Source organism: Montipora capricornis, chromosome 14, assembly GCF_036669925.1.
Source record: "Montipora capricornis isolate CH-2021 chromosome 14, ASM3666992v2, whole genome shotgun sequence".
Taxonomy (NCBI): Eukaryota; Metazoa; Cnidaria; class Anthozoa; order Scleractinia; family Acroporidae; genus Montipora; species Montipora capricornis.
This window is the reverse complement of record NC_090896.1, coordinates 6,750,449-6,772,327: the sequence shown is the minus strand read 5'-3', so window position 1 is coordinate 6,772,327 and position 21,879 is coordinate 6,750,449. Positions and strand designations below refer to the sequence as shown.

At 40.6% G+C, this 21,879-nt stretch overlaps 1 protein-coding gene across 1 annotated transcript; it reads right to left on the bottom strand.

The window, feature by feature from the left end:
• Positions 1–6,590: 6,590 nt before the first annotated feature.
• Positions 6,591–20,144, bottom strand: LOC138033504 (leukocyte tyrosine kinase receptor-like). Its single transcript, XM_068881257.1, has 7 exons — positions 20,119–20,144; positions 17,155–17,234; positions 14,573–14,934; positions 13,546–13,692; positions 11,884–12,009; positions 8,801–9,319; positions 6,591–7,199 (listed from the first exon to the last, which is right to left on the bottom strand). Exons 3-7 carry the CDS (start codon positions 14,889–14,891, stop codon positions 6,862–6,864), a joined length of 1,449 nt encoding a protein of 482 aa, XP_068737358.1. The 5' UTR covers positions 14,892–14,934; positions 17,155–17,234; positions 20,119–20,144; the 3' UTR covers positions 6,591–6,861.
• Positions 20,145–21,879: the final 1,735 nt, after the last annotated feature.

Below are 21,879 nucleotides of genomic sequence, written 5' to 3'. Positions count from 1 at the left end.
AATCAACTGAGCTATGATCAGAAGTATTGCGGTGTCACGGGTAATTCAAACCCTGTTGAAGTCCTGAAAGTTTCAGGCTTCTCTATGCAATTGCTAAAATTGCATTCATTACTGCAAGGATCATAGCTTCACTTTTGTATGTGAAAATGTTTACATAACCCTTTTTTTGTGTGATTTGTGTTTTTATTAATGGAGCCCACAGCTTAAGTGACTTGTTTTTGTATTTTGGCTTTTTATCAATAGAGACCATTAACAAAATTTAATGAAAACAGACCAAACATGAATCCACTTACAAGTCCTCTTCCATCTAGAGAGAGCTGCATACATATCTGTGTTGAGACAACCACTGGTCAGCAGTATGCCACTCCTGTTCTCGTTCCATTCACCTCATTCCAACATGGCTGCCATTTTAGTATTGTTTTGTTTGCTTGCAAATTAGCCCTTGTTGCCTCGTTCTTAAGCTAAAAATTCAAAAGAACGAGTTAACATGGGCTAATTTGCAAGCAAACAAAAGAATGCTAAAATGGTGGCCATTTTGGAATAAGGTGTATGATGTTTCCTGCCTTATCACACCTGTTTTTTAAGAGGGCAATGGTGCAAAAATAAATAGGTATTATATAAATATTATTTTTGTCCAAATTCACTGTCTTGGTGTTAATAACTACAGTAGTTGTAGCATGGTCTGTATGCTGCTCAATCTGGTCATCGTGACTGCAATTGGACGGCATCTAGCACAGTATATTTCCTGTACCTAGCAATGCCAATTTCTGCCCAACCCTATGTAAAACCGCAGGTCTTATTGACTTAAGTAAATTATTTTATTAATATATATGAATATATTATTATTATTAGTAGTAGTAGTAGTAGTAGTAGTAGTAGTAGTAGTAGTAGTAGTAGTAGTAGTAGTAGTAGTAGTAGTAGTATCACACCATCATTAGAGCGGTTTTCAATTGAGTGTCGAAAGTAATTAGATAATAACTTTGGTTTATGATTACTTCACTCAGTGATTGGTTCTAAGTTCTTGCAACATTTTGTCAACCAATCAGAAGTGAAACGAAAACCAATCGTGGCTCGCGCGTACACATTTTCCCGCGCTTTGTGTCGGCTACGTGTAATTACTTCGAGTTTTGATTGGTTTACTGGATTGTCTCCAACCTTTTTGATTGGCCAAAGTAATTACTTTGGTTTTGGTTTTACGACACTCAATTGAAAACTGCTCTATTGTAATTATCATTACTATTATTTTTACGGGTTATCATCATTAAATTCCAGTTACAAGCTCAAAGTGTCAATAGCGGTTCTGAAGATGGATAAAAGGTACGTGCAATAAATTTTTAAAAATGTATCACCAGTCCACACATTGCTTCTGCCCCATCGAGACGATATGCGTTGTATGTTGAAGGTGGTTTCATTCACGTTGTCTTTTACAAGACTTTTTACAAGACTAAAAATTATTTCCATAGAGTAAAATCCAAATTTTTTCGACACTAGGTCATTATCAGTGTACATGACATAAAAGTATGAAAATTATTGCGTTCTCTATTTTCACATTCGCTATAATACACCTTGCTTGCCCCCAAATTTTGCAAAAAACCTTGTTTTCAAATGCTCTTGGGAATATTCAGTATCCCCAAGAGCATTGAAAATGCAAAATTTGGGGGCAAACAAAGTGTATTATGGAGAAAATTACGTGAAAATAGAAAATAGAACGTTTTCACTCACGTGACCAGCAGCCATATTGGATTACTGAAACAAAAGAAGTTATTTGCATAAAAATAGAGTTCAATTCCTGGAGGATTAGTTTGGTACACCATCATGGCCACCATTTCTTTGTTTTGGAACACCAACATGGCCGCCGTGACGTCATGTGAAAACGCTCTATTAGAGAGATTAAGCATCATGTTTCGGCAAACGGCAAACGTCGGACTAAAATTTGCGTTTTGCCAAAAATGGAATAAACTCGTTTGATATGAGCTCATTTCTTGCGTGTTAGCAGCAAGTATCAACCAACTTTTCAAAAGAGAGAGGCGAGTTAAAGTAACATCATTTTCATTATTTTCATGCTTTCATGACAAGCAGCAGCCCACGGTATAGCGTTTACTGTTTCATTTAAACGCGATGCTTAATTCTAACTTTCTTCGCCCCTTTAAGACATTCCTCGGTATCCAAAGTTAGCATGCGTAGCTGAGTGAGTCTACAACAAATTGCGTTGGCAGGGCGTGCAAAGCCATTGTTTTTGCCCACTGAATATGCAAATTTGTGACGTTCTCGTTGCCGTCGCCGTTGTCTTTGCTAAAGCTCGCTAATAAGAAGATAAACCGGACGCGCATTTTCCCGCGCTTTGAGAAAGTTACATGTAAGGTGAGTAGGGGAGGCGCAGAGGTGAGAGCACTCGCCTCGCGCCAATGTGGCCCGGGTTCGATTCCCAGATCCGGCGTCAACTGTGGGTTGAGTTTGTTGGTTCTCTACTCTGCTCTGAGAGGTTTTTCTTCGGGCACGCCGGTTTTCACCTCTATATACTACTATATATTACTTACTTAGTTTCGTTTTGATGAAAAGCCAACTTTTAATTTGGAAATGTGCAGAAGAATTCTAAAATCATAGTGTTCGCTGTTCTATTTTTTTGTCTAAGAATGCTGGTAATTCCTTCCCCTTAATCTCAACATTACATTTGTTCATAAATCCAAGCAGTAAATCTCAATAAACGATCTCTTTATTTTGACTCGTTGAGTATGCATAGAATGTTAAGGAAACCCTAAGCTAAACACAATTTCAGTTAACCTTCACTATCACTCTGTTGTCGGTAAAAGGGAAAGAAATCTGCGACTTCTTTCGTCGTCGACGGATTTCCTTATTCCTTAGGCAGATCTAGAGATTCTCTTTTTCTTCACACAAAAAAAACGAGTAATTACAGTAAGTAAACTGTAGAACAAAACCAAGTACATTATTCTACATTTTAGAGCAGTTTTCAAATGACTTTCAAAAGGAATTACGCGACTGCAATTGACACGCTTAGTGGTTGGGTTAAAAATCACGCGCCAATGAGAAGGAAAACCAATGGCGACTTGCAAGCGCGATTTTTCCCGCGCTTTGAGCAAGTTACATGGAATTGCTGCGAGTTTGGATTGGTTCATTGCGCTCTTTTCACCTTCTGTGATTGGTCGAAATGATTATTCATTTTTCTCCCCTAAATTTAGCGCCGCTCGCAACGGTTTCATTCCTGAAGGACCGCCACACCTTTGTCATATTAAAAAGCTTGGAATAGTCGGGAAGTGATCGCAATAACTTGAATTCATGTTTTTACAGGACGTTCTCGATGCCGTTCCCGTCGTCGTTGCTAAAGCTCTCTATTGACATTTTGTGGTGGGGCGTAAGGGGACTGGGTGTAGCTCGCTTTGCTTCTTGTTGAGCTTGTGCCATTGTTGCCAAGCGACTGAAACACGCACGTGATGATGTGGGTAAGGTCAGAATGCGCACTATCATCTTCTGCTTCGGTATCAGCCAGCAAAGTATTTTAACACACGCATGCGTTTTGAGAACTTTGCTTAAACTTGAACTCTCGTTTCCAATCTCGTCTCCAGAGTCCCCTTTTCTTTTGGTCAGCACCAAGGTGCTGACCAAAAGAAAAGCGGATTTTGAGGACGTCTCGTTTCGTGAGGCCGTGATTCATTCACCCAGCATCGAAAAAGAGATCTCTAACCGGTTGCGACTGAAAGATACGACGAGAATTTCGGCAACGTAAACTTCTTTTCAATGTTTGTTTCGCCAGTATTCCATTTTGTTCACGTTATACAACGGGTGAAGAATTATATAGCCGGTTTGAAGAAAAGGGAGAAAGCGAAAGATTCTCTAAAAACGTACAAATAGAACTTGAGTTCTTCATTCAAACATACCTCGTAACGATACTTATGTCATTGAACTTGTAATTATGCTAATCATTTAAAGTTAACACAATCTGTGCAAGTAATTATGTAAGTCTCCTTTTGTAAATTTAGTAGTTACTTATGATTTTCATTGTAATCTTTTAGTGTGACTGTTCCGCCCAGATTAGCAAATGCTATTTGCGGACCAGTCCTTCTGTGTTTGTTTTGTGTTGTGTATTGTCAATAGGCCAGTTTCGTATTCTAACGGTTGGACTGGATCTAGCATGAAATGGAGGCTAATGCGGGCAAATTAATTTGCATTTGAAAAGATTTGCCATGCTAGACCCAGTCCAGCCGTGAGAATTCGAAAATGGTCTGTTGTTCTTTAAGGTAATTAATTCCATTGAAATTGTTGTACTATCAAACTTTTTTGGAAACTTGGCATAATTAACATTCATGATATGAACATTAACAAAATGCAATAAAAAAATTGGAGTCACCGAGCTTGTTTACCCGTCAGCAGGCTCTTAAAATGGGGTATTTTTACTGGTTGCGCGTTGAAAATTCGAATCATCTTCACACAGAATTAAGTCTTGGTTACTTCAAAGACACAAGAATTTTTTTGGAAAATAAAGCTTCTTTTATTCACATAAGCAGTATTGCTTCTTGTACGCCGTTTTTGATTGCCTGGTAGTGGGAATAGTGCACTTTTAGGGACATTTCCGTGGTTAGCTTGAAGTCCTCGCCTTGGCCAAAATACACCCAGTACGGGACTGTTTTCCAAAAAAATTCATGTTGTCCTATCAAACTTTTTTCCTTCTTCAAATATGTTCTTTATTAGATTGTTCTTAGCAAATACCTGAAAAAAAACGTTCGGTGATCACCTTGCTCGTTTGAGGGAAAAGGATCGTTTATTTCGCTATCGGGCTTAGTTTGGGGGAAATCTCTTACGTTTTGTAAGCACACATGCTCATGTGCGCGCGCTAATGACGCGAAAATTGTGCGCAGTAGGGATGCGCAATGCAATACGTGGGAATTACCTTAAATATAGTTGAAGTTAAAGTTGAAACTTGCGTTGGCTTACAACAAATGATTTTTTGTAAGCCAACGTCGTCGTCAAAACCTATCATGTATTCTTTCTTCTAGTTTTAAACCTGTGCGACCTGGCGAATTTCCTGGTACAGAAGCAGTTGGGTGGCCTTGTTCTAGTCAAGAGTATCGTGGTCTTTAATCATGGCAAACCACTTTTGTTTCCCGTTTGTTTCGTTCACGATCGGTGACGACCGTTAAGTCAAAGTGGGTTGCAAGACATCCAAAAGTCTCCCTTCACCGGTTCTCAAGAAAGTCATTGCAAAAGGAGACTGAGCCGCTATCAATGAAGCCAACTAACTTGATAAAAATAGGTGAGTGGAGGTTCTCTAGGATCTACAAGGTCTGTTTTGGACTAGTGACTGGTTTTAGGGCCTCCACACACGAGGCAAGTTGTCATGCTTTGTTTATAGTGGAAATGGACTTAGCTATCAATTTCAAGCTAGTTCACAGGCACCCCACTTTTAATAATTTGAAAGAAACATGATTAAGAACCCCAACTGGCAGGAGGCAACCAGTTGGCTATTTAAAAAGCGTGGTAGAATTGAATCCGGGAGAACCTCAAACAAATCCAAACCATACTTTAAGGTTAGAACGAGAACGGTTATCGACGACTATTTGCAGTTGACAACTTAATGTAATTAAATCGAACTGATTGTTCGAACTCGAATCGAACTGTTGGTGTTGGGAAATGCGTTTCCACACACACCTTATTCCAAAATGGCTGCCATTTTAGTATTCTTTGGTTTGATTGCAAATTGGCCCTTTTGGCCTCGTTCAATGATGTTGCAATAAAACAAGAGAATACTAAAATGGCGGCCATTTTGGAGTTTTCGAGAAGTTTAGTTGTCGATAACCGGCACGTTTTGTGGAATCCTGGGAAAATAGCGACAAGAAATGAAGAAGTGCAGACTTAAAAAATCCTATGTGTCGCTGGGAAATAGAGTTCAGTAATCGATAACTTGCTCAAAGACAGGAGAAAGTAATCCGGTCGCATTTGTGATCGACAAAGTAGTTTCCTTTTGAAGAGTTCAAAAGGAAAAACTACTTTGTTTTGTCATCGATAAGTTCTTTCAACAGACAACTAAAAAGTTAACAACTTTGATCGTCTGTGGAGGCCCTGAAACATCTTAAGGACGGTTTCTTCTAATTCAAAGATATTTTTGCCCGGTTTATGAATATGCGGGAACAGCAGATCTTAACTAATAACAAGTTTTATTGAAATCTAAAAAGAAAATTGGGAGTAACCACGCATTTTTCAACGATAATTAAAATGGCGTTCTTATCCAAATTGTAGCTCAATTATCTCTGAAAAATGCATGGTTACCCCCAATTTTCTTTTTGGATACCAAGAACACTTGCTAAGTTCTGCTTTCTCCGAATAGTTTTAAACCGCAGGGTTTTCGTTTGAAGCCGGAGGATGGACGTTTCATCCGGTCGTTGATGCCAATATTTGAGGGGTCTGTTTTATTATTATAATTTCTTTTAGTTACTTTTTCAAGAGAATTTGAGTGAACTCTAGCCTTGCCTGGGAAAATGATTCATGGGTTCCAGAAGTACTGGAAACAGCGTTTCTGAGTGTCCTATTTTAAAATTTCCTGGGGAGGGAGAGAGGGGCATAACCCCAGACCCCCTAGGAAGCTCGTGCCTTCGGCGGTCACAAGGCGCCTTGCGACGCCAAAAAGTGTCTCGTCTGGTGCTTTCAGAAACATGTCCGCTGCTTTACAAAGCTGTCGAAAACCCTGATAAACCGCGCTAAAATATCCCTGTATTAGTAAACACCACCCATAGAAAACCCGAGTATCTCGAGATGCGCAGAACGTATGCGCAATAACAATAGTAGGCATCGTCGTTAAGTCAAAATCATCTTTATCTCCGGGACATGAAAAACAGGTTAATCAACACTTTTTCAGGTAAATGTTATAGTTACTTGACCATGCCCAAGATTGTAGCCAGACTGATGATGTTTATTTTTGCCCGCGTTGTAAGATCCTCCCCCTCCCCCACAGGAGTTGACTCTTGCCTTCCCGCTACCTCCCCCTGAGTAACCTCCACCACCTCCACCACCCCGTCCCCTTCCGTATGCCCCAGCACCTCCTCCAAATCCTCCAATGGCATTGTGGTATAGGGCTCGTCCACCCACTCCTCCCTGAAGAAATCCTCTGCCACCTTCTCCGCCATTTCCAGATGTACCGTTAAAATTTGTCGAACTTCTTCCACTGGAATAAAATCCGCCACCGCCACCACCTACATGATACATTGAAATTATACCGAGATCTCATAGAGTCTATCTATGATGTTTTTCTCTGGAAGCTAGTTTCCCGATAAAGTAGACTGAGTAGCTGGTGGAATATTTTATCCCGGGATTATTTAAACACGTGCAAGTAAATGTTTTATTTTGGCCTCAAATGCGAGCGGCTGTGGGATTTCAAAACTACTCATCACTATGCCACTCGTGGCCTAAGAGCAACCATTAATTTACTCGCGCGTCTTTAAATAATCCCGCGGTAAAACATCCTGCCAGCTTCGCAGGCTACGAAAAAGGGTTTCAAATTTAAAAAAAGGGATGTGTTCAATAAAATTACAATCAAATCGCTGGAACCAGTATACAATCGTATAAAATTCAATCGTATAAATTTATATTTACTGCTTTTTTCTGCACGCGTTTTATAATATCTCGCCCTCGTTCCTGCTGGTAGTCTGACCCTCCCAGCTGCGTTGCGTGACGACTGACACTAAAAACGGCTGCAAGGGATACTAGCCTACAAGCAAGTTCTCTCGAGGGGGTGGGGGTAGTGGACGAAAGAGGGGTTAGGGCCTCCACTCCGCCCCCTACCCCTTGAAAGAGAGCTATCTAGAGACCCAAGGTCGATCTCAAATGAGGTACATTTTTCCCTGTTTGTTTACTCCACTTTTTAGCGTGAATTTGCTCAGAGGGAAAATATCTTTTTAGAAATTATAAAAAAACGCTTTTCTTGGAGGCAGAGGTTGCATAGTATAGTTTACAAGTTACTTAATGTAGCAAATTTCTGCACAATTTTATTTGAAAATTAACGAACACTTGCTGAATTTTCCCAAGGAATTTACAGAACTATCTAGTACCACTGACGCCCTATATTTTTTTCGTTTGAATACTTTATTGCTCCTGTAAAGTTAAACGCATATGTAAAATCATAGCCTGCAAAGCAGGCGTATTTTGGTAAGAATCGAGACCGGAGTCGGGAGAAATATCGGACGACATCTTGGATAACGAGACCAACAGAGGACTGGGGCGAGTCCAAAAAAAATGCACTCAGTAGCGACCCATCCTCTACTTCCAAAATGACAATTATCGACAATTTCTAATCTCTAAATTGACTATTATCGTCAATTTAGGATGCTTAGGGCTTGATAGGGATTATGGGAAATGAATATCTATTTTTAAAATCCGAACCCAAATGCCTGAACTTGCAGGACCCGAACCAGGGAATGTTAGACTATCACATCGCCAACTGCCAGAACATTATTTTTTTAAATATGTTAGTTTTTTTTTCATCCGAATGCTGCTGTAAACGTGTATTATCACCCGCTAAGAAACAAGTTTAAACAGGAGAAAATATCGGTTACCAAACCTCAAGAGAAAGCTAACCATTTTAAAATCAAGCACTAGACTTACTTGTTCTACTTTAACTTTTTTCTTTTCATCTGCTACCACAAGTCTATCTAAAGTGACGATAACAGTCAATCCAGAGAAAATGAGGAATTGTCGATGATCGTCATTTCAGAGGTATCTACTCTGGAACTGATATTTTCATACACGTCTACTGTGGCAAAAAAACCTTAAAGTGTATAGCCTTATATTCTCTTACCCATAGCGCTTCCGTCTGAAGCCTGGGCACCGTGTCCATCACTTCCTCCTGACAAAGACTGGAACCCAGTTTTCCCAGTTGTTGCTGTATTTGCATCACATTCTGAATGCCTTGAATCCACACGTTGGACACCCCCTCCCCCTCCAGCTACTATCAAAGGTGTGTTTGTTCCTCTGACTACAAACGTACCTCCACCTCCACCTGAGGTCGAAGCGTGGTAGTTAATACCACCTTCTTGACCGACGAGTATCTGAATGGTTTCTCCTTTTATTAAGCTAAACGTTCCTGTCATCCTGGCGCCTCTTCCCCGATACTGTTGACTATTGGGCCGTATATCGTACCCCCCGGCAGCTCCAATTGCGTCAATTCGGTAGTCACCAGTGTACGGAACTGTCCACCGCTGTATACCGCTGACCACTGTAACTTGACCTTCATGGTCTTTGCCTCTGTAATAACTGCCAAGTGAAGTTGGACCCAGTCTACCACTTGCACCAAGAGTTGTGAACAAAGCTCCATATGCTGCATAATAGAACCAAACTAATTATTCAACGAACCACCGCCAAGTAACCCCTCTTCCTCCTGGGGACTCAAGTTGATACCCATGGAACTTAAGGCAAATGTTTTACCATCCATTTGTGACGGTGAAAACAGCAATAACAATGGCAATGAACGTTGATAATGACTGTGACTGTGACAATGACAATGACATGGATCATGCTAATAACAATGGGAATCACATTGACAACGGTAATCACAATGATAATGGCATTGTTAATGGCAATGACTGTGACAATGACAATGACAATGACAATGACAATGGCATTGATCATGATAGTAACAATGGGAATCACATTGACAACGGTAATCACAATGATAATGGCATTGTTAATGGCAATGACTGTGACAATGACACTGACAATGGCATTGATCATGACAGTAACAGTGGGAATCACATTGACAACGGTAATCACAATGATGATGGCATTGTCAATGGCAATGACTGTGACAATGACAATGACATTGATCATGACAGTAACAATGGGAATCACATTGACAACGGTAATCACAATGGTAATGGCATTGTCAATGGCAATGACTGTGACAATGACAATGACATTGATCATGACAGTAACAATGGGAATCACATTAACAACGGTGATGAAAATGGCATTGTCAGTGGCAATGACAATGACTGTTTCACTGGGACAGCGACAATGACATTGCTCATGACAATAACAATGGCATTGACAGGGGCTACGGCAATGACTGATTCCGACAGAGAGAAATGGCAGTGCGAGTACCATTAACAATGGCAGTGGCATTGATTATTGAAGTAACAATGGCAATCACATCGACAACGCTCATCTCAATCGCGTGGGCAATGGCAATGGCTATGACTGTGACGATCACAATGGGCAATGGTAGTGGCAACATCACTGACCATGGCAGTGACAGTGGTGATGACAACGACATTGATCATGACAATAACGATGTCAATGACTGACAACGACATTGAGAGATGGCTGTGACAGTACCATTGACGTAGTAATATTCATTTGAATAGGATTTCGTCTAAATCAGGAAGTAGATCATTTTCTTATGCAGCCGCTTAACTTTTTAATGATTTACCTGATCATGTGAAGAATTCAGATTCGATGAGGAGTTTTACTTCAAACTATTGGTTTGAGAAATGATTATGCGTGATTTTAGTTGTATATATTTTAGCTTTATGCTTATCGAATTATTGAATTTATTTATTTATTTATTTATTTATTTATTTATTTGTTTTTATAACTATTTAGTACACAGCTTCAATGTAAATAAGTGGCAACCTTTTTGAATTCTGTGTATAATAAAGTCATTATTGACAACCTGATGACGATGAATATGACAGTGATCTTGACCATGACAATGGCAATCACAATGACAATAAGAGGTAGAAATTGTTTGAAGTTATAAACTTGTTATCATGGTCGACCCCCATTGGTCGATGAGTGTTTGTCTTAGTAAGCGATCCTCCTTTGAGTAGAGATGTCATCTGAGACATTTCTATCTGTCAGGAAACGTAACGGTAGAGATTGACAACTTAAGAAACCTTGTGAACAATTCAGTGAATGGTGGCGTGATAAGCTTGAGCACATGAGCACTTATACCTTCATAACCCGTCCCCTTGCTATTATATTAGCAAATTTTCTGGGGTGATCTCAGGTATTGTATAAGTCTTACCACCGGTTAATCTCAAACTGAAACAAAATCGCATTGCTACGGGAATTTTCGCCATCTGATTCGCTATCGAGACAAGGTATTCAGTTTGGAATTGCAACTTTAAAACGAGGCTGACCGATATTGCACCGTAGCAACGGGTGGCGTTACATAGCAACGGAGACAAAAATTGGAAACAACTATGTTTTCAAAACATTATTTTCTTTTTACAATTCAAAAATCTGGCGGAAGTGAGGAAGAAAATTTTCTTGACTCTTGACAGTCGAGGCAGCTCTTTGAAATGGCTTTTTTTGGCGCGCATTTATAATACTGTAACATTCGACAAAAGGTAAATTGAATGGCCTCATCGCTTCTCGATTCGTGCGATATCGGTTTTTCGCGTAAAATTTAACGTGGAATTTCCTCCTGAGGTGGTGAATTTTTCCATAGAATGTTTGTAAAAAGTGATTTAGCACATTCGATTTTCGTTATGTAATATCCACCGTTAGGCGCTTTCTCAAACCTCGTCTCTGTGCAAAATTGCAACTACACCCAGTTGCACCATGAAGTGGCTATACTTTTTAGTGGTGTTAGAAAACATGGTGCATCTGATTTTCCGCCATACTTTTCTTTTTCGTAAAAACATATTGTTTAAGGTAAGCGATCGATTGTCACACCTATCAGAATTATCGATATCCATGGCAGAATGAATTTAGGGGCGAGATGTTTGAAATAGATAGCAAGCATGAAATGGGTACGCTGCACCTGGTTTCCATACAACAAAATCTGACTTTTAGGATTATCAGTTGTCGCGCCTTTGGAGCCAAGATTTAGGACGTCACTTTAAAAGGGGATAAGCTGCAACTAATGTTCTTTGTCACCTCTGCATGTTTTGCCGTCTCCAATGTATCCTGGCTTGCAAGTACAGGTGTAAGAGCCAAGAGTATTGGTACATGAGGCATTAGCGTGACAAATGGGCGGCGAAACCGCGGTACATTCATCAACGTCTACAACAAAAGACAAAGTCATTTTTAGTCAGAAGAAGAAGAAGGATTCAAATTGTGGAAGATAAGTGGTACTATTGTATCTGATTATGACAATTGATGATGATCGTTGATGACAGGAACCCATTTCCCGGAGCCTCCATCTTCCATATTAACCCTCTGAGACAACTCTGTCCCTTACCTCTTTATTTTTAGAAGCACCTCCCAGGAGGGTGTTCTTGGGTGTTTTCACAATAACCAATCGTAAGAGGCCTATGGTCATCCACTGATTACTTCACATGAAGCACACCCGAAACACGAAGGTATTTCAAATATCGGTATAGGAGTTCTAAAATTAGAAAGACACGGGACAGGGTACAATACAGATGGAAGCTCCGGGTAATGAGCTCCTGATGATCGATGATGTCGTTGTGTGTGACGATAATTCCGAATTGTGAATAATCTTTTCATCTTTTCCAACACTGAACTCTTATGAAACAACATGATTTCCTGTACTTCACAGTGGCACTGTTGTTATAACACTATTAGTAAAAGAAATGGAATTCTCCTGGCATGAATGGAACCATGATTTTCCCGCCGTTTGTCATGTTTGCCGGTTGCTGCTTGCCGTTTCCACGTGAAAGAAAGTATTTTCGCGTTTGCTGAATGCGCGGAAATTTCTCCTCGTTTTTCTTCTACAAAACAAGTTGTTTGTGAAAGAGGAACCCCAAAACCATTTTCCGATAAGTCAAACAAGGAAAAATATAGATCGTTCATAACTGACTCCTCGCAATTTTCTTCGGGAACTCACGTTCTCTCTGTGTTTACTGACAAAGCAGCTTCATCGAAACTCGCAAAATGTGACTGGTAAGGATTATCATTTTATATAGCGTCTTTTTCTACCAGCAATGTTTACAAAGACTCCCGAATTTTTGTTTTTGTTTTCGTTTTTGTCAGTATCAAAATACTCAGGTTTACAGAGGCCATTCAGAGTTGCCTTGGGTCACGTGAAGCTTAAGTCACAAGCCTCATTCCGTTTTACGTGAAACGTGAAACGGCAAGCCGACGTTTGCCGTTTCATGCAAACGTATGCTAAATCTCTCTAATGTCACAAACCTTATTCCGTTTTACGTGAAACGTACGCGTGATGCTAAATTGCTCTAATGTCTTGGCCGTAACATGGCAATTCTTGAAACATCAATTAACCAATTTTGCTTCCAAATTTGTTTGTCTAGATTACTAGAGTTTCGATTCATTCAAAAGTTTGATGGATGTTTCATCTTTGGTGCGAGATGTTCATAAATACCAAATTCGGACTACTGACCAATTTATATGGGGGAAATCAAGAGTTCAGATAAAATTGACACCTTTGAATTTTGAACCCGATAAAGCACCACATCGAGGCAGAATGCGAATGGTGATAATAAGCATAGAAACGAGGATAACAAAATGGAACAGGAAGGAAAAGCAAAATTCTTATGACGAGAACAAGAGCGGGGCGGATATGGAAGAAGGGAAGAGAACAGAAGAAAAGCTCGTGGTAAGTGCAACAGAACCCACCTCCAGTTTTCATGTCGCAATACGTGAGTACCGCCGTACCCGGTTTTATAGTCGACAGCCAGTACTTGGCGCTGACAACTTGACCTTCGCTCGCTTTTATTTCTTGGCAGGACACGGCTGCCAGTTCAGGGATAGAACCCAGGGGGACTGGAATTGAAAGATACAGGGATCGTTAGTTCTCTAACTTTAATGGACCAGTTTCGTATTCTCGCGGTTAGATTGGATCTAGCATGAAATGGAGGCTAATGCGGGGGAAATAATTTGCATGTGAAAAGATTCCCCTGCATTAGCGTCCGTTTCATGTTCGATCCAACCCAACCGTTAGACTACTTTAAGCTTTGTCACAGAGATTGACTAGTAGCTCAAATTCGGCGACTCCGGCGTCAACTTCAGCTTCGCTTTCGGCTTCGAACTTTTGAGGGAAAGAACACGAATGGATAGTTTCCCATGCATTTTTTTTTTTCGCTCAACGAGTTGCCATTACTTGAACGGCGTGAATCAGTTGTTTTCCAGCACATGAAACATGACACCGTTCCACATTTGCACAGTGTTGTATGGCCCGTCTACACGAGCAATTTTTAATGTGACCATTTTTATTTGCCGTAAATGGTTTGATCCCAGGAGTCATATCATAATTAAGTAAAGTCCGATCGTCCGACTGCTCGTGTAGACGAGGAAATTTGGCCAATTTTTATGTGACAAATGTATTTGCTGAAAAGCTGGCGTGTTTTAGCTTTTATGTGACAAATGAAAATTGGCAAATACGAAAAATTGCTCGTGTAGACGACTCGTCCCATAAAATGTGGCAAATTGCTGCCTCTTAGTGGAGAACGACCAGGCAACCTCGCCTTGCTGCTTTCATAAAGGCATTGCTGACGCACTTAACTGCGAATTGTCAGCTTTTATTTTTGTGCTTTCAACACCATCAATTGTATGTGTCATAGAAAAAATTTCTCGTCTAGACAAGGCTTTATCAGAAAGAGTGTCAGCCTAGGGTGCTCCTTAGTAAAACATGTATCCCATTCACCTCTGTTTATGTCTCGTCTGAAATAATATCGGTCTGGATCAGGGACAAAATCCTCTGGTCTGGCTTCTTTGGTACGATTACTGAACTCACACATGCGCAGAGACATCACAAAGTTTAGGCTTTGGCATCGAACATCTTCGCGGCAGACTAACGCACATGGTATTCCGATATTGGCGCGCATGGTTCTGTAGATGTGTTTCTGCAACATCCAGCCCAAGATGGACTCCTCCGATCCAGTCGCAGGGCACGTCTGAGTCTCTGCCACAGTGATAATTTGACAAAAGGCAACTAAAGTCGCCAACACAGAGAGAGGTACCATGTCCTTTTGGGTCGAGCACTCTGAAACGTTGGTGTTGAGAAATCTGAAAACGAATTCGTAATGCCGATTTGAAAATGGAAACTGTCATGACACAAATGTATATTTGAAGTGTGGGTTATCGTAGACGAAAGATGAAAGTGATTCTCGAGACCAGTTTCAGGAAGTGGTGTTACACGGTGAAACTCCTGTTTTATCACCACTGCTATCGCTGCCACCGTTGCAGAAGTAGAAAGCGGATCTACTTTCCGTGAAACTTGTTTCGCAACACCGTTGCACACAAGTCTCAGCTAAAAGTTTCAACGTGTAACATCGGCTATATATATATATCTTACTAACCGAGTTCGAGGTCCGTACTGTAAGTTACGGACCGAGTTTTTTCCCGTTGATTTATGGCCCAAGCGCGAAGCGCGCGGGCCATAAATAAACGGGAAAAAACGAGGATCCGTAACTTACGGTACGGACCGAGAAAAGGAGGTTAGTGAGATATTTATTATGTATCTGAGGTTAATCCGGCGCGCGGGCAAGGAAACTAGTCAAAGTCAAGCGGAAGGTTCGACTGCCACAAAGATTGCCGTGCCAAAATTCCAAAAACTAAATCTTCTTGGCTGTTAAGTTTGAAATAGTTGCTTGCAAGATTCAAACAGTTTTCAGTACAAGTTTATGCAACAGAAATGGCATGAAAAACTCGCTAGATGATGTTTTATCGAAATTTTAAATTTAGCAGGCTGTACAGCGGGCCGTACTGTAGAATACGGCCCGCTAATTTAGCCAATTACAGCGCGCGTACTATCTGAGATATAATAATGTACTGAAAGCATCGACTAGCAATCTTAGCTTGCACCTGACGTCATGTCCGCCATGTTGGTGTACTGAACAATTCTCTACTTCCTCAAAACCCGTAATACACCACCCCCCACACCCCCCCAAAAAGTTTTTCTCCATAATCATTGTTTCGATTTCTCTTGGGACATGAAGATGTCCCAAGAGAAATCGAAAACAATGCCGATGCAAATTTTTAGGGGTTAAAAGAAGTGTATTTTGGGCTTTGAGAAAGTAGAGAAGAGTGCAAAAGTCTTTTCGGAACGACATTTTGCTTTTGTTTTGTACACCAACATGGCCGTCTAATCACGTGAGTGCAAGCCAAGAATTGCGAACTGCGGGTGGTTACACGTGACATGGCCTTGCGGTCGAGATTCCACTCTCTGCGGTTCAAGTTCTGACGGCTGGATACCCTTCTTGTTTTAAGTGATTTACCGCAGCGTTTTTCACCAAAAGAGACAAGGCAAATTCCACACTACATTGACTGTAACTCAAAAAATCTTATTTACATGACACACTGTAGACGATGCAACAAACAATACATAGAACAGACAAAACGGAGACTTAAAGAACGTTTCAACGAACACCGACGTCCTGTTGACAGACCCACTTCTTCTTCAAGACAAACAACTGTTTCTGAACATTTCACCAGCAATAACCACACACCTCACGACATGGAACTTATCCCATTGGAACTCATCTCGTGACTCCATACGCAAAGCCCGAGAAGCGTTTCTAATGGACAGGGGCCAAACACTTGAACCCAAAGGTATAAACAAAAGAGAAGAACTGTAAATAATATTTATCTGTAACCCTATATATATATATATGTATATGTATATGTATATGTGAAAGATATATATGAAATACATCATATATTGCACTGCGGGTATGAAATCAAATGAAACCATGTTGTCTCGCAGTGATGAGCGCAAATTTCTATTGCGTCGAGAAGCCTGAAAAATTTTCAGGACTTCAACGGGATTTGAACCCGCGACCTCGCGATACCGGTGCGATGCTCTAACCAACTGAGCTATGAAGCCACTGACGTTGGGAGCTGGTCACTTCTGAGTTCACAACTTCCCGTGATAAGTAATTATGAGTGAAAGATATATATGAAATACATCATATATTGCACTGCGGGTATGAAATCAAATGAAACCATGTTGTCTCGCAGTGATGAGAGACAACATGGTTTCATTTGATTGTATATGTATATGTATATGTATATGTATATGTATATGTATATGTAAGAAAGCAACGCAAATGAAGAGTAAAACAATACGTTTTGTATCCTTCACCTATATTTCGACCGGATACACCGGTCTTCCTCAGGATGAAGACCGGTGTATCTTTCGGCCGCGTTATCGGCAGGTTTCCGTCTGTGCATGGGCCAGTTTTTGACAATTGAAAATGTACATGTTTAATACAATTCCTCTCTTACCAGGTGATGCACTCAAGATCTTCTATTTCCTCAAACTCTGCTTTCGTAAATGTTGACCAAATGGATCAATTTTCCAGTGCCTGTAATGCGAATTTTGGAAATGATAACCTTCAAATTGTGCCTCCAATCCAGCGGACCAAAGTAAAATAGGCTAGCCGACGTTAGCTCTAGCTCTATCTTCGGCAGTGCCGACGAGTTTTGTGTCGTCATGGCAAAATTAGGGACTAAAGCCCCGACTACACGTTCAAACATTGTTATAAAACAATTGTTGGAACGTGTAGCATGCATGTTTGATGACGTGTTTCCAACATTTTTTGTTGGACGAATGTTTTGATTTCGATCAAACATTTTCTCCAACATACAACAAATGTTGAAGCGTGTAGCCGCCCTTTCAACAATGTTGTATTGCGAAGACTAAACTGACGTGTTTCAAACAATATAATGTTATTTGCGTATCCAACATTGTTAGAGGCGTTCTTATAACAATGTTGGGACGTGTTCTTCTAACAATGTTTGAACGTGCAGCCGGGGATCTAATTAGTTAAATGTTTCACTAAGCCATTACCTTTCCTCTCATCTCTGTTTTTTTGAAACTCAAAACTATGGATCGTTCGAACAACTGTAAACACAGACAAAAAGCGGTCGGCCTTACTAACCTTGAATGAAGGGGGTAGTTTCTAAAAAAACTGTAGTGCTGCGTCGGTGGGGAAGTAGTATACAAAAATTTGGTTTTATCAACGGAATTGATAATGTAAATTGGCCACCGTACAGAGATTCTAAAGGCTGACGTTTCGAGCGTTAGACCTTCATCAGAGCGAATCGAGGAATTATGGGTTACGTGTAGTTTTTATAGTAGAGTAGGAGCAACGCTATTGGTGGTAACATGGCAACGTGAAAAATAGGAATATATTAGTTAAATGAAAAGCGTTCGTTAATACCGTGAGGATTAAGGGTGCCGATTTGGAAGATGAATTTTTGTTCCAGATTCTTGCCGCTTTCGGTCGTACCTAGATGTAGGGAAAGGCCGCAGATAGCCATGTGTTTTTTGGAGTGGTTAGGGAGATTAAAATGTCGAGCGACTGGCTTAGATGCATCCTTGTCATTCTTCTCAACATCGCGAAGGTGTTCGCGGAATCGGTCACCTAGTCCTCTACCTGTCTCGCCAATGTATAATTTATTGCATAACCTGTACGTTATGCAATAAATGACATTTGCGGAAGTACATGTGAAACGATCGGTGATCTTAACAGATCGCTTATGTCCCGATATCTTGCTAGTGTTAACAATGAAAAGACAAGTTTTGCATCGTGAGTGCGCACATTTGAAAGTACCGGGTTGCTCGTTAAGTTTTAGCGCGCTTCTAACTGAAAAGTTGCCTACGGTTTTGTCGCGTTTGAATGAAATAAGTGGAGGTTGCGAAAAGATTCTACCAGTCTCGGGATCATTTTGGAGTAATTTAAAATTATTAAGAAGGATACTTTTGACTGCGTGATTACGAGGATGGAAAGTGAGGGTGAATGGAATTCTGTCATTCTTATCTTTTTGTGACGTTTGTAGTGATGACTGTCGATCAAATTGTTGGGCGCGATGATGCCCCGCTTTGACCAGAGAGACAGGATAACCACGTTTTTCGAAGAACTGGCACATCTCCTCTGATTTGCTGGAAAAATTGGAGTCATCACTACATAGACGTCGAAGTCTAAGAAATTGAGAATAAGGAATGGAGTTCTTGACATATGATGGATGTGACGATGATGTAGGTTTGTAGTGCACACTGGTACATAGCACGTTGCCACTAATAGAAACTTTGATATCTAGGAAAGCCAATGAAGTTTCCGAAATTTCCCAGGTATATTTAAGAGCCGGATGAAAAGAATTGACGGAGGTTATAAATTGATCGAGTTCTTCTCTGCTGCATGAAATAGCGCCGATGCAGTCGTTGATGTAGCGGCCGTACAGTTCAGGTTTTGGGCCGTTGCACTGATTAAAAAATTGGTGTTCAACATATCCTACAAAAAGATTGGCATAGCTAGGTCCCATTCTTGTGCCCATCGCTACACCATTAATTTGTTTGTCATAGTTGCCGGCGAATGAAAAAGAGTTAATTAAGCCTTAAAACTATAGTTCGGCAAGGCGGAGGAGCGTTAAAAGGAAAAAGGAAAAGGAAAGGAACTTTATTTAAGTGTCTAGTAGATTTAACGCTGGAGCACTAATTGGGGACACTGTAAAGTGAAATTAACAATTAACACAACAAGTCAAATGTTGGTTTCCGAGCTTGGTTCTTTGACAGTGCGTTGATCGAAAAAGTGTTTAAGTGCTTCGCTATTGGGAATGACTGTGTACAGAGATACAATGTCCATGGTGAAAAAAAGTTTGTCTTGGCCGGAGAAATTGAAATCGCGGAAAATATTAGTGAGTGTGTGATGATGGCAAAGATTTGACGATAGGCGTCATAATCCTGTCTAAGTAGCTAGAAATGAGTTCGGTGGGGCAACTACAGGCAGAAACGATAGGGCGACCTGGGTTGTTAGGTTTGTGAATTTTAGGCAAGAAGTAAATGCACGAAGTTCTAGGGAAGTTGTGGCAGTGTCCGGTAATTCTTGATTAACTATGAGATTCTGAATGGTGTCTTTGACAAGTTTTTAATTTTTGGAAGTGAGATCTTTCTGGATTTTGGCGTAAAACGAGGTGTCAGAAAGTTCCTGTAAAGCTTCTTTTTGGTAAAGGTCGGACCGCCAAACAACTACCGCGCCGCCTTTGACTACTATGTCATTGCGTTTACTAAGATTTTTAAGTGCCGCCCACTCTTCCAAGGAAAGGTTGGAAAATTTAGTGTTACGATTACTAACCTTGGCTTAGTACTGAACCTCTTCGATACAAATTCCAGCGTCCGTAATTCCGGATTCAGTAATTTCTCTCGTGTATTTAATCTTAACAGTTGTTTTGTTCTATACGATTACCTACCTCGCTTTTCGCTGTGTAAGATACTCTTATAATTTAGCCTGCACTCACTCGCTTGTAAATAAACTATTCATGTTCCTCGTTAAAACAGATGTCTTTTATTGATTACAGCGATCTCTCTTAGCAGGTGTCATTTTCAGAACTTTACTTGCCTTAGCAGTGGTGAGGTTCGAAAGGCTCCACCGAGATATTCGTATACAATATGCTGAATTTTATTCCAAAAAGATGAGCAAGTGATGAACGAGAGTAAAAGAGGGTTTTGGTTAGGGCGCTTTCTTTGAGATCTCGGGTTCAAGACCCATTTTGCAATTGCCAACTGGTTGAATTTGAGCCTGGTAATTCCTCGTTCACCGTCTCCGCTGCACTCGTAAATAGCCGACTGCTTTGCCTCGGGCCAGTTGGGAATGTTGTTTGTTGCTTAGGGTTAGGGTTAGGGTGTCTCAAAAGTCCCGAAACTTTACGGGCCATTTTCGGGTGTCACAATTCCCTTTGTATCTCAAGAACGGAGAGCATTTAATTTGTCAAACTTCACAGTTATTTTTCTTTTTGTTACCTTGAAAACATGTAAAAAGATCGGCTTTCCAAAACAAGCTGTTGGCAACTTCACAGATGGATTTTCGGGCCCGAAAAGTTTTCGGGACTTTTGAGAAACAGGCACCTGGCCCCAGTTTTTCAAACAAAACGGTAACGAAGCGAAACGAACCGATAGATAGCGCTATCCATCGTTTCAGCAACTGGGACCTGTTCTGTTGTTGTCATTCGTCCTATGTATGCATGTGAAATTTAACTTTAATACAGTTGACGAAGAATATCGATCACAGCTTTCTTTAAAGTGAAGTTGCAATAGTTTTTTTTTTGTTTTTTTTTTTCATTCAAGATGATGTTTTCTAAAAAGGATTAACCTCTATATAGGCGTGTTTTTCCCTTCAAAACTGATGCGACATTTTTCAGTTTCCAAAGAATGAGCGCAAATTAGTCATCGGACGCGGAGAAGGTTTGAAAGTGGAGGGGGGAGGGGGGGGATAGATAGTTTTCTAGAGATGCATAATTCGTCTGGGACGAACTTGGGCAAACATTTTTTCTGCGTCTGTTAAATTCGTCTAGTATAAAGACGAGCAAAAAAACGCATTATGCGTCTGGACGAAGTATCTACTTTAATGCGTCTTCGAAGACGCACTAAACTGGATAGTTCGTCCAGACGAATTATGTGTCTTGCGCCCGTCTTTATACTAGACGAATTTAACAGACGCAGAAAAAATGTTTGCCCAAGTTCGTCCCAGACGAATTATGCGTCTCTAGTATAAAAACGGCCTTTTTTTGAAAATTTCAATCGCTCTTGGATGGATTGAAAAAATACGTCTCGATGTTCTTGGTGCTGTTTTAGTTGACTTAAGGCCTGGCCAAGCGCTTGCAACATTTCAACGCAACATCTTGCAACATTGTTACGTGATGTTGCGACATGTGTTAAATGGACTAGCCGAACGCATGCAACATATCGCAACAGGGTGGCCAAACGTACGCAACATGTTGTGCCCAACAATGTTGCAAGTCGTTGCGTTGAAATGCTGCGAGCGTTTGGCCAGGCCTTTAAAAGCTTCGATGTCTTGAAACGTCTTAAGAAATCACAAACACTTCTCCATTAATTAAGCCATTGAGCAAATCCCCTTCTTCACTAATTAAGCCATTGAAACCCCTTGCGAGATCGCAAACACTTCTCCACAGGCCGCCACTTAAAAAGCTTCGTTGTTTTGGAACCTCTCAAGA

Coding starts and splice junctions, on each gene's coding strand:
- LOC138033504 (XM_068881257.1), bottom strand. CDS start 14,891: ATGGTACCTCTCTCTGTGTTGGCGACTTTAGTTGCCTTTTGTCAAATT. Junction 13,693..14,572: donor CAGACGAGACATAAACAGAG/GTGAATGGGATA, acceptor TTTCAATTCCAG/TCCCCCTGGGTTCTATCCCT. Junction 12,010..13,545: donor TTGCGACATGAAAACTGGAG/GTGGGTTCTGTT, acceptor CTTTTGTTGTAG/ACGTTGATGAATGTACCGCG.